Here is an 18,151-nt window from a genome sequence, read left to right as displayed (position 1 = left end):
GGACTGGATTTCTGGTGTTCAGGATGCTGTGGCTCTCTCTTGGGACACTGGAGCTTCCCAGCATTGTTCATGTTTTCCTTGCCATGTGTCTGTTCCCCAGGAGACTTGCAGGACTCAGAACTACAGGTCTCTCTGGCTGAACCTCACACTTGTGTTTAATGATGCTTTTAATTTTTTTTACAGTTGTGTTTAATCAAGACTACAACAGGGCTGGAGTTTTTCTTAAAAAAATCATTCAGATGTCTATACTCATAAATGTGTTCTCATAGTATTTCTACCCCTATTTCTTAGAACTTTACCTGCCCAAGCGCTTGTACGTCATTTATCAAAATGGGAAAATGAGAGTAAATAAATTATTAACTCTTTCTTCCTCTTCATTAGCCCAGAGTTTGGGTTTTATATTTGGAAAATCCACTGCCTTGGTCTCTTACAGGTGCAGGAGGCTCATTCATGGTTGCAGAACAGTAATGGTTATTTTAAATGTGAAATAGTCAGTCCCAGGTTTTGCAAACCTGGTTACTCAGAGTTTCTCTTCAGGACTCTCAGTGGCCACTGCAAATGTTTGTGTTTGAAATAAAACAGCATCCAGGGGCTGGGATTTGGTGTTTAGCTGCTTACAAAGTGGGGAGCCCTTGAGGTTTGCCTTGTGTGCCTTTAGCAGGCAGGTGCAGGTGAGCAGCAGAAAGGAGGTGTTTCAGACCTGCAGGGCTGTTCTGAGGACAGATATTGCCTTGAGAGGGTTTGATAATAGCCCAGATTTATCTGTCAGTGTGGTGGGACTCAGTTCTTGCCTTGAGGGACAGATAGAGTGAGACTGTGCAGAGTTTTAAATGGATTTTAACATCCGTGATTTCTGGTGGCTCCATAGTTACAAGCACAATAAATGTGGCTCAAACATGAGAAACATTGACACGTGTGCTTGCAAAGAACTAAAAAAAAACCAAACCAAAATGAACAACATTTTTTTAAAATTTGCTTTAATTGAGTTTTGTGCCAAGATTTCCATGCACAAGTCTGAGGGTTTACTCAGCTGCCGTGTACAGACCTTGGGGACCTCTAGCAAGGTGTAAGTAACTGAGGCTCTCCATATGCCACAGTTCCATGGCCACAAAATGTTGACCTGGGAACAAAAAAAAAAAAACAACAAGCTTGAATCAAGATTTATCTCTTTTTGCCCAATGAAAAATTAAAGGGTTGTCAGCTGTCACCTTAAGGGTTGTTAGTCCAACCCATAATCCCACTGAAGGCTTCCTAAAAGCCTGCTGCAAAGATTATTAACATCTGCCACTAACAGTAACAAGGTGAATTTCCTTCTTTTGGCTGTAAAATTTGAGGTTTAATATCCTTTATCTTGGTTTGTAATTGTTATGCTGTGGAAAAGCTAAACATTTCAAATCATTCATTGCTGTATTCTTTTCCAGAGTTATTCCCTGGTGCATAGTCAAACATCTGATTTTTCTGATTTTTTTCCATCCAAAGTGCAATGCATTGTATTTTTCCATATTTAAATGCACACTATTGGTTACAAATAATCTGTCAAATTTAAGACCATTTCTCCATCTTTTCTCTCAGGGCTTTTTCTCTTGCCTTCTGACCTCCAAATGGGTTACACTTACCTACGTCCATCTGCTCCTTGTATTATATTGACTTTTTCTGCTCCCAGTCTTGCCCAGAGCAGAGAGAATACAGCTTTGTTCCAGAGAAATTCCATTTTTGTAGTATTTTTGGGGTTGATTTCAACATCAAGATACTGTGTGTAAACCTCATCTTGAGAGAGGTCTCCACTGCAAATAGAAGGAAAAATGTCACCACTAAGTTTAACAGTTCGGAGATCACTGAAATAAATCACATGCTCCACATATTTTCATGTTTTCCCTTTTTTTTAAAACAGAAATTTGCATTTTTTGTGTTCTTGTAAGAGCACAGGGCATTGGACTAGGGCTCTGAATGAGGAGAGGATGAAAATCATTACTGAACACTTTAAATGTGCCCGTGGGGAGGTGACACGAGTGAGGCTGGGGCTGTCCCCAGTGTGCTGAATTTGCAGAGATCACTCACCTGGGGTTCAGAAATGCAGAACTCCTGGAAATGGACATGCCTTCCATTTCCTTTTTACAACCACCATGGTTCTTACTTAAGTAATGACTTCTTTCCTATCTGCTGTGAAGCAGAATATTTGCAATGCAGGATGAGTGCTAACACTACTTAAATGTGTGGAAAGCATGTAGATTAATGCTAGCAGCATTAAATACTGTAGAAAAATATTAATTTAACTTACCTGGCAACTTCATATTCTTTTGAGTTCCCCTGTCTGTCGTAGTAAACCAGGTTTATGTCTCCCCTCGTTTTCTTTATACCAGACAATTTGATAAACACTTTTTGTCTCCAAGCTGCATAAATAAAACCAAAAATAAATCCAGACTATCACTGGTGAGCTTGAATGCTACATTGCACAAGTAATGTAGCATTTTCTGTCAGACTATTAGCAGTTATTTATAAAAGCAGCACAGGTGCAAGGCTGTAAATCACATCAAGGCACTTTTCAAACTGTAACAAACCTTCTCCACTTACTAGCAAAAGGCTCATCTGCTGCTGTATTTAAAAAATACTTTTGGTCTACTCTGTTCAATTTTTCTGGGAATCTGTCAGCATAGTGCCCCATCATTGGGCATCCCTCCTGTGGACATGGGAAACAGAATCCCTAGGGAAAATAAGAACATCAGTTAATGAGGAATATTATTTTTCATGCTAGCATTTATGAAATGAGGGCTCAGATGCTATTCTGATCTTGCAAAGCTGTGGCAGTACTGTGTGTCTTCATAACTCAACACCACAACCTGACAAAGTTGTTTTAGATAATGGCTCCTGCACCCAAGAAGGTGCAAAATGAGCAGGTCTGATGCCTGTGTATGGCAATAGCCTGAAACTTGTTAGCCCAAATATTTTCAGTTGGATTCTAATGCAAAATATAGGCCAGTTTTATCCCCCTAGTCAAGGGGAACTTGCTTGCATTCACAAATGGGGGAAAATGAAAGGAGCATCATTCAGAAGCATATTTAGGTGCTCTAATCAGTGCCCAATGTAAATTTGAGAGCAGTCAAGGATTCTGGAGGCTCTAAATGTAGGAATTAGTAGGATACATCTACCTAACTTACATTCCCTTTGCATAAAGCTTTGGGGCGAGAATTCCACGAGCTTTCATTTTTGTCTCCAATGTTTTGGTGACACCATTTATGCTTCAGGATGCCTTTTCCAGAGTGGAATAATGGAACTGCTGTGTGCTGTCCTTCCTCCTACCCAGCCACACTGTGGGACCCCAGCCACCAGCATCCAAGTGCTGTCTGCTCCAGAGACCTGGAATATTTGCTTTTCACCTCCCCGCTTCCTGGGCTGAAATACTTACTTTCTTAAAGTCTTCATATGAGTCACAGGGATATGCAAGGTATCCACTGGGGTAGAGGATGCTTGAGAAATAAAACTCGTGGCTGCGTGAGTGGTGGCACCCCCCAAAGAGTGTAGCATCTGTTGGAAAAAAGTTTAAAGTTTATGAGCTTTGATGAAACAGCCTCCTGTTATCCTCTGCAAGAGTTGCACTTGTCTCACCATGGAAACAGCTCAGGCCCAGCACAGAACAGCAGCATGGGCCTGTGATAATTTCTTTTTTGGTCTGAATTTCTAGTTGCATAAGAAATTGCTGTTTTATCTGGTGCAACATTGCCCTAAGATTTCAAGTGAGATGCATTGGTTTGCTGTGATGTAATAGTCCCTATAAGAAGACAGGCATATATACATACATATATACATGAAATGTCATAGCAAGGTAACATTTGATTCAGTTTTAAGGGCTTAAAACAGCATGGAGAACCCACCAAACTGCAGAGACTGTTCTGTTCCAGCCTTTGTTGTTTCTTCCTTCCTTTTTAACTTAGGAGTAAACAGGCAAATAACAATTTTGTTTTCCTGTTTTCTCCCAAACAGTGGGCAATTTCCCCATTCATGTTTCAGAACTGAACAAAAATAAAATAGTGAGTGTGTTGGAATTGTCTGTTTACCTGCAATGATGGCTTCAAAATCACTTTGTTTCATCTCTGAAATTAAATCAGTGCATCCAGGCATCACAGTTCCTCCATTTGGGTAGAAGTCCAGGTGCCCAGTGGTGTTATACATTCCAAAGCCTGAGACATGCATGGGAAGGTGTCAGTGTCTCAGTTCCATGCCCATCCCTGCAGGTGCCCACTGGCACAGGAGCACTTACCTGCTACAGGAAAGTGAGCAGCATTGCTGTGGATAACATCAACAAAGTTTGCATCTGTAGGATCCAGTCTCACCATGGGAGGAGTACCTTCAAAATAGGGACCTGCAGGGTCTAAACCTAAAAAAACCCCCCACATTTAGTGGTTGAGGGAGGGAAAGAAGTGTTGCATATGTTAATATATCTTTTGCCAACTCATGAAACCAGATGTTTAGTTTTGCAAAAGGCAAGCCCAATAATTATGTGAATTCCAGGCTAAACTATAAAAAATATGCAAATAATATGGTTTTGTGTACCTTTCTGAAAACTTATTCCAAGAGAAGTAAAATACTTTTTCCATTGATTGGAAATGGCATATTATGTTAGTAGGAAGGAGGCATTTACTGCCCATGGATTTATTACTGGACTCTAAAGCTGTAAATAGGACAGCTATTGCTGTTCTTGTTACTTTGTCTTAGGCTTGTTGTAATCCAGTGAATGATGGTAATGCTACAAACATGTTAGCAATGCTTGTCCTTCCACTGAAGAGTACTTCACCTAAACAGAAAAGATGTAATAATTACCCTGTTTCTGAGAAGCATAAAATTTTGTCTGCTCTCGTGACAGGTATGTCCAGCACTGCCAGTAATTTAATTCCAGTCTACAGAGACCAGTGTGTTGCAAGTTTTTTTCCTATAAACACACACTGCTAGCTCTGCATCTTGGTGAGCAGAGTTATCCATTACCTGTTATCCGTCGGACGCCTCGGATCCTTCTTCCTGCTTCTCCTGCAGCGTGTGCTCCCAGGCTGTGGCCAATTAAATGGATTTCATAAGGGGAGTACCCGAACATTTTCTGATCATTAAAGTGGTGGTGGTGGTGGTAGGAGATAAGAACACAGGCTTTGAATAACAAGCAAAGAGAAGGTCTGACATTATGGGCCTCTGGGAACATCTAGGCTGACTTGCTGCATAGCAAACAGAGGGGGAGTTCCTTGAGTTAATTGCTGTTTAAATTACACTAAGAATTGACAGAAAAATGATCCCATCTGGAATTTTGCATGCATAGTGATGAAGGGTTCACTGTTGTAGTGTTGGCATATGCTTGCTGTATTCCATTATTCTGCATTATAAAATACAGACCATCTTTCCCATTTGGATCAATGCCTAATGTTATCTTCCATAAAAATGATCTTACTTTTTGCTTTATTTACTCTACTTTGCAGCCCCTTTTTTGTCACATATCTATTTATAATATGTGATCATATAATGAATAAGATTTTCACTGCCAGGCTCAGGTGGGGTGACATCCATTCTCCTCTTAGCCAGGTCTCACCAGTACAAGCCCTGCACTGCTGAGATGTTATACTTGCATTGAAGGTGAAAAGAGAGACAGAGGGGACACATTTATTGAGTTTTGTAGCAACCAAAACCATAAAAGTTGCTAATTTCTTGAGTTTTTAACATTAAGTTTTGTAATGTGTGTGCCAAAATTAAATCAGATCTGGAGAATGGGCCTGTCTGCCTTTATTGTTAAATAGCAGATTCCTCTGAAAACATTTTACTGCAGTGCTTCCATTCACAATGCAGCTGAAACTTTCTGACAATGAAAGTCCAGAAATTTTTGAATTAGGGAAAAGACAAGGAAGTCTAAGCATAATTTATGCATTTTTTGTAAGGGAATAAAGGGTGACCTAGACTGCACATGATGCAGTAATGGAGACAGTAAATAAGAAACTGAACACATCTTCAAATGACCTGATATTTATACATAGAGAAGAAAGATCCAGGACACAGATGTGTGAGGCTACACATGATTTTCCTGGGAAGGAACAGTAGATTTTGGTGAAGTATTCTTTGAGCCTCAGGTTCCTGCAAGGTTGGCACCTTTCACATGAGCTCTGAACTTCTCCTTGCTGCACTTTAAGATGAACAACTCCTGGCCAGGGTCAAGTCCAGTGCCAGGCAAAACTCTGAATTTCAGCTGCTCTAAGTACCCCTGAGTCTTTCTGAAATCAGTGGGAAATGCTGCTGCAGAAACTTTGCAAGTGAGCAGTTCTGCACTCTGTGTGTAACAGTGAACCCCTGCCTTTGGGAGCAGGAGGCTCACAGCCAGGAGAGAGCTGCACAGTTCATGGTGCCTGTAAGCAGCAAACATGGAATTACCAAGGAAGGCAGCTACTGCTCATTTTGGTGGTGCTAAGCTGAGATATTAATGCATTTCTGGCATGGGTATATAATTCTGGGAAACTCTGGTAAGCACTGAACTTGCCTCATTTACCTGGAATTCTGGTTTGCCTGTAACATCATATGGAGATGTTGCCACCTACTGTCTCTAATTAATAGGCACATCTCCCCAGTCTCAGCTTCACTTGTGTCCTTTGAGGCTGTGAGAAGTCCCCACAGGGCTGATAATTAGTATAATTAGCTGGATCTCAACCGCACAGCCCTGCCTGACGGTACTGGACAAGGTTCAAACCCAAAGCAGCAGTGCCATCACCCAGCACGTGCAGTGAGGGACTGCAGGTGGTGAAGCAGGGGCTTTTACCTGCAGAGCAGTTATAAAATAAGCAACCTCAGCCCCCAGCACGCGGATGTTGTTCACTGCACTGGCGTAGGTGCCTTTTGCCCCTTCTTTCCAATCCACAGCAATGCAGTTGATGTTTTCCACTTCCAGTAACAGCTGACGTGGGAACACACAAAGCAAAGTATTTAAAGAAACAAAATAACAATCAGAGGTTCAACTTAAACTGGAATTAGGAATTAAAATGTAACATACTAATGAAGTTTCTCATTCTTTACTAAATGGGACGCTTCACTGTAGCCAGTACCACTGAAATACATCTTCTTACAAGACAGAATGTAACAAGCCATTCCTCAAAAAATATCAATTATGAAAACTGTAATAAAAATATTTTACTTTATAAACCATTTCTATATTTGAAATGCTTCTGAAATGCCATACAACTGCACAGTAGATTCTATGTACAGTACTGTGACTTTCTTTGAGGGATGCTGGTAGTTTAACTGAATTGTATAAGAAGTATACTGCCTTATTTACCAACTGGGTTTAAAACTATAAAAGTCATGTCAGACTTAAAAAAATTTAGAGGAGAGAAGAAAGGTTTTATTTCAGCAAGAAAGAATTGGTCACTTTGGTACTGGTGAGAGTCCTGCAGATATAGTGATTTTTCCAGTGGAAGAATCATGTGTTAGTCTGCAGTTAGAGTTTTCTGTGAATAAGGCTCACTTAAGGTTTGAGATAGAACAAGGAGTGGTAACAAAAATTAATCCATGAAAAAGAGCTAAAGGTGCGTGGCAAGGAAAACAGAAGTGGAAAAAATGCATCCTGGACTCACTCCTCTCGTGTGGGGACCATAAGTCTGTAATGCAGAGTGCCAGAAAGAATTGCTGTTTCTTTTCAATTGAAAAAAAGAGAAAAAGGAAATTTAGTATTTCAGATTAAAAGTGTTCATAGATTTATGAACAGAAGTAGTGCTGCCGATTTGGGATTTAGTAACCAGTGGTGTCTTCTCCCAGCTTGGCCTTTTCCCTGCCAGCACAGAAGCAGCAGCAAGTGGAGCAGATCTTGCTTGTCTGCCAGAGCCAAGGTACACTCTGCTGGTTTTGTGGGAGCTTCCACATTTCATATTTAAAATGTTGTTTCCACTGGACTCTGAAATCAAACAAAAAGCAAAAATTTTGGTAGTGTTCTTATGTTTGTTTGTTTGGGTTTTGTTTTTGTTTGGGTTGGTTTTTGTTTTTCTCTAAGAATGAATAGTCGTGAAGCAGGGGAGTATTTATAGACTGAAATTTGACCTTTCAGGAGAGCCCTTGGACTGAAGGAGGCTCAGTTTCTGCTACTGAGAGCAGCTGTGAATTTGTGCCTAATCCCATGGCTGCACATGGCTGTAGAGGCTGTTATTGTGTTATTGTGTATATCTGTTCAGTTATTGCCTTGATCTGATCTGCAGGGTTTGTGAATGGAACTTTAGAGGATAACAGTGTAAGAGAGGACCAAGGCACCTTGACATGCTGGATTTTCCCAATTGGGAACACTGGTGTGTGTGAAATTTAATTCTTGGTTTGTATCTTCTGCTGCCTAATGAACTGTTGAATTCATGGTAGACATTAATGCCTCAAGGACACCAAGAGAGCTGATGGGAACCAGAGGACACTGTCTCATACCAAGCACATTTCTACCACCCAGCCTGTTTTTCCAGTGCTGCCAAATCCATGAATGATGAAAGAGGTTTTCCTGTGTGAGGAAAAATGTGACTTCTGGATGGTTGAGGAGTTGATCGCTGAGATCACCTATAGGTTAAAAAAAAAAATAAAAGGTTTTATCTGTTCTTACCTTAGAACACTTAAAGGTGTCAGCTAGGCCATACCTCAGGACTAAAAGGACTCTGACAGGACAAAGTCTGTGGTTTCTGGAACTCAGGGACCAAAAATCTCATCTTTCTCATTTCCACTATGGTTTCCACAGAAACTGTGCCCTTGTGGTTTTTGCTGCTCCCATCTTTTCTGCATGAAGGACTCCCTTTAGCAGAATATGAAGCAACTACAAGTGCCACATGGTCACAGAGTGTCTCTTGGCCTGAGTGATGAGTTTCTCCAGGGAGCAGCCCACCAGCTCCACAATTCCTGCTCCAGCTTATCCTTTTTTGGACCTGACCTTTGGCTTCAGTGTGCTGCTCTGCTTCCAAGCTGCAGCCTGTTTTTCTCATTAGCCACTCAGATCTGAAGAACCTCATGCAGGGGCTGCATACAGCAGGGGTGAAGCTGATCTTCACACATTGCTGCAAGCTACTTAATTATCTATTTTTCCTTGAGAATGTTATCTGCCTGTATTGTTTTCAGACAAATGCAGGGGCTGTGATGTGAGCTCAGGGAATTTGGGTGTGGAAGGGCTGTGTCCTAGATCATAGATATGCTGAAGCATAATGAGAAGTAATGGAAACTGTATTTTGATTTATTTTATCAGCAACAGAAGTGCTGAGCAACCTGCTGCTGAGTGTATCCCCTGTGCTTCAGCCTTCCTCAGAGACTTAAATACATGCAAAAAGTAGTCTGCAATAACCTATATCCTAAACTTACAGGAAAATACCAGGAAACTTATTGTGCCCTACAGTCCATTCATAACAATTTTTTTGTGTTTTACCCCAAAGTATGTTCATTGGTGTACCTTCAAACTAACTTCTGATTCTGACTTGTTTGCCTGTGGTGACTGACACAGACTTTGTAACAAGTTAAAATCATTTTTAGGTGCAGTCAGCTTTTGATGTTAAAAATAAATATCACCTGTGAGTTATTTCCTGTTTCTCTGGTGTAGAGAGAGAAGGTGATGTTCATCTCTTCTGGAGGATCAGGCAAACCTGTTAGAAGCCTCCCTGGTACCCCAGACCAGGGTGGGTCATCTGTAAAACAGCCAAGCCTGGGGTAGCAAACTTCTTTACCTAGAGCAGAAGAAACCACTTGTTTATATGAATGATTCTCTTGCTTGGTGATGTATTTGAGACTAAAGAAGTTTGAAGAGCAAAAAACTAAAGGATTTAATTTTATGATTGGTTAAAATTAAATTTTTAAAGGTCATTTATGTGTCTTTTGTGTCTATTGTCTCAAGTGGGAACACAAGCAAAGCTAAATAAACCAAGTCAAAACCCACAGAGTGTTTTGACATCACCTTCTAGGCTTGTAAAGGATCAGTTCAGTTCCTGTTTAAAAAACAGCCTAGTAAGAAATGCTTGTTAGAATTGCTCCTGCACACCTTCTACTCCAAAGCATGTGTCGCTGTCATGGGAATGAAAGTAACCTTGTGCAAATAATGATGTGAATATTTCCTTCAATTTAGCAGTTTTTTCCAGATCAAGTGGGTCTCGTGCTCACACTCATCTTTTATGTTTTAGCATTGGTGTGCTGAGCACCCTGTTGCTGGTCAGTTCTTTGTACAGAACAGCAATGTAAAGACAGATTGCCTTGATAAAAGTAGGACATACAACTCTGAATTTTTCTGTGGTTTTTCAGCAGAGAGTTATGTCTCTTGCACTCTTAAAATAAATTTTAAACATAGCAGAGCCTTTTAGCATTAGTTCTGTGCACTGTAACAGACATTGCCCTACAATGACCCACAAATCATACTGCAATTTCAATGTAAAGTAAAATAACAGTCATCATCTGCTATGTACCACTTCATCTGAATTCAATGTCTAGTGGCAGTATTTAAAGATACAATTTCTCACCTGCTACTCTGCCAAGGAGATAAAATGCAACAATCCACATTCCAACCACCTGAAGCAAATTGAATACACAGGTTAAGCAGTTTATTTCGAGTGTTTTGTCCTTTTAAAAACATTGTAATGCAAAGAGAAATGCGGAGACCTTCACCTGAGGAATAACCTCACACGTTGTTCTGCTCACAGAGGGGACCCATCAGCCAGAAGGAGCCCTGGGGGTCCTGGCAGACACCAACTGACCATAAAGAACGTGTCCCATAGCCAGCAGCATCCTGGGCTGCTGGAGGGGGAGTGTTCACAGCAGGATGTGGGAAGGGACCTGCCCCACCACTCCGATTTGCTGCTCACTGCATTTCTTGCACAGACAGTACTGCATGCAGGCTGCTGCTGGAGTTGCTCAGTGTGGAGTTGTGTTATTGCATGTTTTGTTATCATTTCGCAATGTGATGGTTTGATCCTATGTACCCGCACATTCAGCTTGGTTTGTCCCTGTTTTCCCGCCTTACCCTGGGTGTCAATCATCCCCCTTGGCCCCTCCCAGGCACCCTGTCCGTCACTCAGTAGCCCCGCCCATACATCCAGAACCTTCCATCTGAGGTGCCGGGTGATTGGACAAGGGCCTGAGGCCCCGCCCATATCCATCCCTCATTGGTTCCCACATGTGTCTGTCAATACAAAGCCACTCCCCTTGTGCTCCCATTGGCTGAACAATTCCCTCCTCTCAGTATATAAGGTGTTGCAAGCGCCCTGCTGGTGCTCTTGTTTGCTGGTGTTGTTCAGGTGTTGTTGGCCCTGCTGGGCTACAACAAACTCTGGATTCAGCCCCTAACAAGAGACTCTCTTCCTTGCCACGCCGTGGGATTCAGCTGCGCCCGTCAGACCCACAAAGCACTCTCCAAATCCCTGCTGGGCTCAGCACAGGGTGCTTCCCTCTGCCCTTCTCGCCCCATTGGAGAGCTAGCCGGGGCAGAATGGGATCCAGAACTGAGACCTGGGGCGGGAGCACGGCCACTCAGATCACAGGATCCTGATTTTTTCCAGCTTTGCTGGGAAAGGTGAGAGGTGTGGTACAACGAGCACAATGGTGCAAATAACTCACTGAAGTCTGCACACTGGGCAGATTAGGCGCCTCACTGCAAGAAAAGCTTTGATCAGGTTCTTTTCCTCTACACTTTCCTTACACTGCCACTTTTCTGTGACAGGACTTCCTTTAATTTCACCTCCTCCCCTCTCGTTTTCCTCATTCACTGTTCTCAATTTCCTCTTTTAGATGTTTCCTATGGCACCCACATCCCATTTCCAATATACTGCTTTACTTTTAAACCAAAAATTTGAGTTGTCACCCCCGGCCACTGAGATAGCTCATTATAAATATTAAGAAAAAGTGGTAATTTCAGTAGTTATAATCCCTCTATGTGAATAGCACTCTCCAAGGGATGTTTTTACAGGTATGAAAAAGCCACAAACACAACACTCCAAAAGTTCCTGACGCTACCAAATGCTTTCAGAAAGAATTGGGAATTTTACAGAATTTGTCCTGGAAGCTTGTGTGACACGTGTCAGACAGGAGGAAGGTGTGATCCACCTTTGTGCTTGTTTTTGATGGAAGTGGGATTACTTGGCTGTAATGACATGGTTTCCTAACAAAGCCAAACGGGATAGGTCAGAGCACTCTCTAATAAACTCTGAGGTCCCTGTTTGGTAATAGTTTGTTTTGTTTGTGTGTTAGGGCAGAGGAGTGAGGATGAAGCAGTGAGCAGGAGCTTCAAAGTGAAGAGCTGAGAGGAATCATGAATTTTCTTTAGAAATGCAGTTCTGATCCTAAACCTAATTTATCCATTGATGTTGTTACCAGAGAAGAAAAGTATCTGCTAGAGGAGAGTGGAAAGCAGAGAGGAAGTCTGGCAGTAAAATAGGAGAGAAAAGGATCAGGAGCTATTCTAAGCAGCTGGTGAAGGGCGGGAACAGAGAGGTCCCAAGTGTTGGCCAGAAGGAGCAGCTCCATGCAGCTGGAATGTCTGTCAAGCTGCCCATCATCGTGATGAGAAACTGATGACAGGGCAGGAAAATCACAGCTGATGTGACTCATCAAATGCATTGGAGAGCTCCACAGGATATATAATATTTATGGACAACCCTCACAGCCAGGAGATGTACAGTGTCAGGAACACTACAGCAGGAAGGAGAGTAGAATTTCTTTTCAGACCCAAAACTTGAAAGGCAAGTAATGATTTAAGGATATGTGGGAGATCATTGCCAAATAAAAATGGTCTGTAATTTCCTTCAAAGGATCTTCCTTTGGAAGTAGAAATGTACATGTGGCCAGGGAAATAAAAGGAGTAGCAGAAATTTTATCAATTGTGGAATGTCGATTCATTCTGTAATTAAGAGGGTTGTAGTTTGGGTAGAAGATAATTTTTTAGTGGGGAGCCTTTCTGCATCAGTCTATGTTAATGACAAAAAGATTGCAAAGAGGTTAAAAAGATATGTAAAAAGAGTTCAGGCAGCATGCAATTTGAAAATTCTTTTACTGGGCATCTAGGAGGTGTAGTGCTGAACAAGAGGAACTGGAAGGACTTGTTTGTGAATGTGAGCTCAGCCTACCCAGTGCTGCTGGCAGGAGGCTGCTCAATGCTGAGCTCAGGTAACAACTCAATGCACAGAAGACATGCAAAACCCACACTAAATATTCTTAAATTGATGTTCAACCTAGAGAAAAAAGAATTGCAAATATTCCTAGCCTGCCATCCTATCGTATAAAAGCTCCACTGGAGCAGTGGTTGCTCCTCACAACAGGACATCAAGTCACCTTCAGGTCACCATTGCCCAATCAGTGACTCAGGGCCACAGGGAGGCTTGGGGAGATATGAGAAAGTTTTGCATAATGACTGTCTGCAGTGTATTTTTAAGTCCCACACATGCACCCACACACCTTCCTTAGGACATGCACACAAGCAGGCACACCGAGCCTTCATGAGAAGCAGGGCTAAATCTCAGGAGTTCTCATTATCAGTATTTTTAACCCAATGATTTCACTGCCATAAATTGATTTTTTTAACACTTTAAGCAACATTTGTTATGTATTGAATTGCTACGAATTTTACTCACCATTCTCTTACAACCCTTGTTATCTCTTTTTCTGGTGGGTAGTACCAGGATACAAAAATTGCTGCTGTTTTCCTTAATGAGGATTTAGAGAGCTTTATGCTGAAAAAAAAAAGGAATTGAAAAGAAATTAAAACCCTATGAGTAAATTGGTAAAATGAAAGAAATTAGAAGAAAATAGGGAGGCAAAAAAGAGCAATATTGATAAATGGGGATTAATGGCTAAAATTACACAGATTTCTTAGGGAAAATAACAATGTCAACATGTATAATTTATGGGCATTGGAATTAAGGAAAAATATTTGATGCATGAAAGAATTAAGAGGATACAATGTCTTTTTGTCTATCTTTACCAAAACCAGGTGAAATTCACAGCAGGGAAAAAAATAATTCACAGTAATTATCTGTTCAGACAATAATTTTAGATCTGATGTAGAATAGCTGTTGGAAGTGGAAATTCAAAAATCACTGGACTTCAGCGACTCATAGCTGAGATTCTTAAAAAAAAAAGAAACTATATAAAAAAACTATTGGTATGTTTTGTTTTTTAAGTTATTGATTTGTAAGAAAAGTCCAGAAACATAACTTGAAGGAAACTAATATGATATTCGGTAAAAAACCAGAATGAATGACCTGAGGAATTTCAGACCTGTGGAATTTCAGTCCAGCAACAGTTCTCCACAGGAGAGTTTCTCCACTCACTCATGAAAGAAGAATTGTGAAGAACTGTTAAAAGATTAAGCTGTGTAATTAAATTCACTTACATGACATGACAAACTAACTGACAGTCTTATAAGATCAACATTTTAAGCCACACGATACTCGGATTTTAGGAAGATCTCTGCCACTTGATATTTTGATTAAGAAAGTAAAATTATATACATGCAATACTACAACAGTTAAGTAGATTAAAATTAAACGCATGGATTAAGTAGATTTAAAATTGAGTAATTATTGCATTTCAGGCTTTAGTTGGAAGAACTAGAAGGCAGCTCCTGGATTTACAAACACAGTTCTTACTACTGTGAAACATCATGTCATATAACCTGTAATATCATTATCATATAGCTTACCATGATCAAGGTGTGATTTTTGTTTTTTAGCTTTTTAGCTTCAGGGATTTTTTTTTTACTCACTGCTCATGCTGGATCATCACTGACAAAGGTTTTAGAGGAATCAGTTTCTGGCATTACACTGAATGCCAGCTTTCAACACTGATAGTACTGGACATGAGCTCAGACTGAAAAAATGCTGATATCTAGGCTAAAGTAGAGTAAAAAAAAGTACAGTTTTTGGATGTAGGATTGTTTTTTGGTGTTTGGGAAATTAAATGCTGTCAAGCTGAGTGTCATGTTTGCAGATCTCACGTGAACATTTGAGGAAGCTGTAGCTGAAAAGACTTTTAAAGTCTTGCTTATGTGTTAGTAGTGACTTTTGAAGTGCCAAGGAGCTTATTATTCTTTGTTTCCACACATAAAACTGGGAAAATACTCCTTTCAAATTCTCAGGTCTGCTTTATCCCTTCAATTCAGAAGTTTAAATTCTCTACCTCCTTGTTTCAGGTCTTTCTGAGGTGTGATTTTTTTTTCCCCAATTTTTTTTGTCCCTTACCACTGCAGCCATACTTCCTCTATTTCCTGTACTGGCACTATCCTTAAGCAGAGAATAAGAATACCTTTGCAGTTATGTCTTTTCACTGTTTCTTCTTTCTTGTTTTTCAGCAGTTTGGCTCAGCATTCAGTTAAAATTGTAAATCAATACAAAGGAGGAGAACCCATCCAGAGTTTAACATATAAGCTTTGGAGTTGTAAGTTAAATTTCTTGTTCTCCCAGCAAATTCTTGCTTGGCTTTGAGTGTGAGGCATTTAGAGAACTAATTGCATACCCAAGTATTGAACATTACTTTAAATGGTAAAAGAAAGAAAAAAAAAATTATAATAGTATCTTTAGGCCTTAAAAGAGGATCATATACATATTTATCCTTTATTATATATGTGAATACCTGACAGTACAATATGATTTTTAGTTGTTTATTTGAATGTAATTTTGTTCTTCAGCCCACTCCAAGCACACAAAAGTTTTCCTAGGCACAGATCACAGTCAGTGGCTCAGGCACAGTACTTGCTTGAGCAGACTATTAAATAACTATCAAATACTCAAAACTGGTGTGCAGAGTACTGAGGCAAATGCTGGTGATATGTTGTGATAACTAAGACAGCAAAGTAATTGGCATGGCTGTTAAAGACTTAATTTAATCTCCAGCTCCTCCCCATGAGCAGCCCAATGCAGGGTCCTGATTTTGGGTGAAGGCTCTTTGACACTGCTTCAATACAAATGAGCACTAACAAGTAAAAATCATCTTGGCATTGGTCAGCCTCCTTTCCTGTTTGCTCACCAGCTTTTAGCTACAGTGAAGTCCTGCAGCCTTAATTGAACAGCTCTGGAACACACACATTTAATATGAGAGAAATGAATTTTGTAGCACAGAAAATATATGCAGAACTTTTTGCAAATTTTCTTCCTCCAAAGCACCCCTTACAAAGTAATAACCATGGCAAGGCAGGGCTCACACACATTGTCTGCTCTGGGTAGGAGATTTTTCTGAGTGCCAATTGACCTCTTAAACTGATTCTGAAACAGGGGACTAGGACATTGACCTGAATGACTCAGAATAGTGATGCAAATTATTTTCTTGAGACATTTAATGTGGGAAGAGCTCCAGTAAAAGGTTAGGTAGGTATGTTGGATGGAGGGTGCAGTAAGATTTAGGTTGTTTAGGTCATTTGCTTAGAACTGGTGAACAACATAGTAAATTGTAGGATAACAGTGAAGAAAACATATTTAATGACAAGTCTGGCTTCCTACTCTGCGGTATTTGCTCAGAATTCCTAAATAATAGGGTTTTCACCTTGACCTTACATGGTATTCAGACATTCAAGTTTACAGAGACAATTATGATAATTGAACCTGATTACAAGCATCATAAAAGAGCCAAAACAAACCAACAACAAAAGTGATTCAGTTTTAGGAAGTGACTGTGCCAATTCTGAGTAACCAGAGAGCCTTCAGCTGACTTGCAGCCACGACCTGGCCACTTTTCTGTCCTCCCCAGGTAATCTCCACTGTTCATCTCCAGGATTAGGCTGCTTTTAAATTTAGTCAGCTCCAAGACTAACACTGTTGTCCTTTTGCCATTTCTGAAGTGCAGAATAGTCCTACCCAATGACTAGTTCAAGTTCCCCTGTGCACAATAATCTACCAAAATAAGTCTAATTTTCCGCCTTCTTCCACAAAACAGCTCTAGAATTCTTCCCCATTTCCATTCTCCCTTTAAATTTTCTGTGCCCCTAATAATGCTTAAATATGTAGCCTGTTTTATCCTCCTTTTTAATTTCTGCTGTTACTTGTGTTTTAATGCATTTTCCCTTAAAAATGAAAGAAGTCCAGCTACCATCTGCAAATACTGTAATTTTGTTCTTCCTTTCAAAACAGGGATATATTCAGTCTCAAATTACCTTAGCCCCACTGAATCCACCCTGTTTTCCTAGCTGCATTGCATTGTCGCAGCCCAGAAATTCTCATCCCCTACTGGGGTTTCCTGGAATTGAAAAGTTTTAAGCCTCCTAGCTGCTGCCCAGGGTCCCTGTCTGAGTGCTGCTGTTTGCTTTTTTGCATGTTCACTCAGCCCACACCATTCAGCCTGGCTATTTTAAAGCCAAGGAGTCCTTGAAGTCCTGACCTACAGCTCGTACAGACACTCATCCCCAAACCCCAGCAATTGTTCAGCACTTACCACTGTGAATGCAGAAGGGGTTGGTGCTTTGCAGGCTCTGTTCAGCCAGCTCCCTGACAAATCCTGGTGGCTGCTGGCCTTTTTCACTTGGAATCAGTCCCACGACAGTAGGTGCAGACCTGCCCACACGGTGTCTAATTATAGGCTTGGTGTGGGTGAGCGAGAGCCTTTGTAAGAGTGATCCCCTCGATGCTGGGCATAACACATGTTGCCTTTCCTCGCTCTCCTTGTGTGTAATTCAGCAGCATTTTCCCCTCCTGAAGTTTTGCTAATTTGAAGAAAAGCAAAATGAGGCTGTTTGAGCCCCCTCAGAGGGGTTGTTGTGTGTTGACGTTGGTCCCAGCCAACATGGAATGCTCTCCTGGGTTAACTGGTTATTGTGAGCTCGTGTTACAGGTAATGACTGACCCTCCACCGAGGGCCAGTTCAGAGCAGGAACTTTATTTCCTTGCTCTGTATCCCTCCCACTAGCAGCCACCAGCTGTCTTTTTGTTAGTTGCCTGGTGAACATGCCTTGTCAAAGGAAACCCTTGTACATTTTCATACAATCAAACCTCTTTATATTTTTAATTATTTTTTAATCAAGGGAAGACTAGCTTCTTTTAATAGAAAGGAATAGGAAAAATAGTCTTTGGACTTAGGGGCAATATAAATATCTGAGTTTTTAGTAGTGAAGTTCCCCGAGCTCTGTCTACCCACTGCCATTTTGTCTAATCTATATCCTCTTAGGCCATGTGGGATTTACACATTGGATGTCTCTGTTCCAAACTCTTTTATCAGCTGGCAT

At 40.8% G+C, this 18,151-nt stretch overlaps 1 protein-coding gene across 2 annotated transcripts; it reads right to left on the bottom strand.

Annotated features, from left to right (window-relative positions):
- Positions 1 to 910: 910 nt before the first annotated feature.
- On the bottom strand, positions 911 to 17,771 carry LOC110474114 (pancreatic lipase-related protein 2-like). 2 transcript variants are annotated; one of them, XM_021537263.4, is made up of 14 exons: positions 17,365 to 17,769; positions 13,575 to 13,673; positions 10,473 to 10,521; positions 9,535 to 9,689; positions 8,419 to 8,544; positions 6,779 to 6,913; positions 4,978 to 5,086; positions 4,256 to 4,372; positions 4,053 to 4,175; positions 3,404 to 3,522; positions 2,572 to 2,701; positions 2,279 to 2,390; positions 1,617 to 1,784; positions 911 to 1,120 (listed from the first exon to the last, which is right to left on the bottom strand). In XM_021537263.4, the coding sequence occupies exons 2-14, from the start codon at positions 13,575 to 13,577 to the stop codon at positions 1,057 to 1,059; spliced, it is 1,410 nt and encodes a 469-aa protein (XP_021392938.3). In that variant the 5' UTR covers positions 13,578 to 13,673; positions 17,365 to 17,769; the 3' UTR covers positions 911 to 1,056. The 2 variants fall into 2 exon arrangements, with proteins under 2 accessions (XP_021392938.3, XP_085439019.1); XM_085582893.1 differs by lacking the exon at positions 9,535 to 9,689 and having other exon boundaries at positions 17,365 to 17,771.
- Positions 17,772 to 18,151: the final 380 nt, after the last annotated feature.

This window comes from Lonchura striata, chromosome 6 (genome assembly GCF_050655825.1).
Source record: "Lonchura striata isolate lonStrDom1 chromosome 6, ASM5065582v1, whole genome shotgun sequence".
Lineage (NCBI taxonomy): Eukaryota > Metazoa > Chordata > Aves > Passeriformes > Estrildidae > Lonchura > Lonchura striata.
The sequence above is the reverse complement of the archived record's forward strand: the minus strand, read 5'-3'. Positions and strand labels throughout refer to the sequence as shown.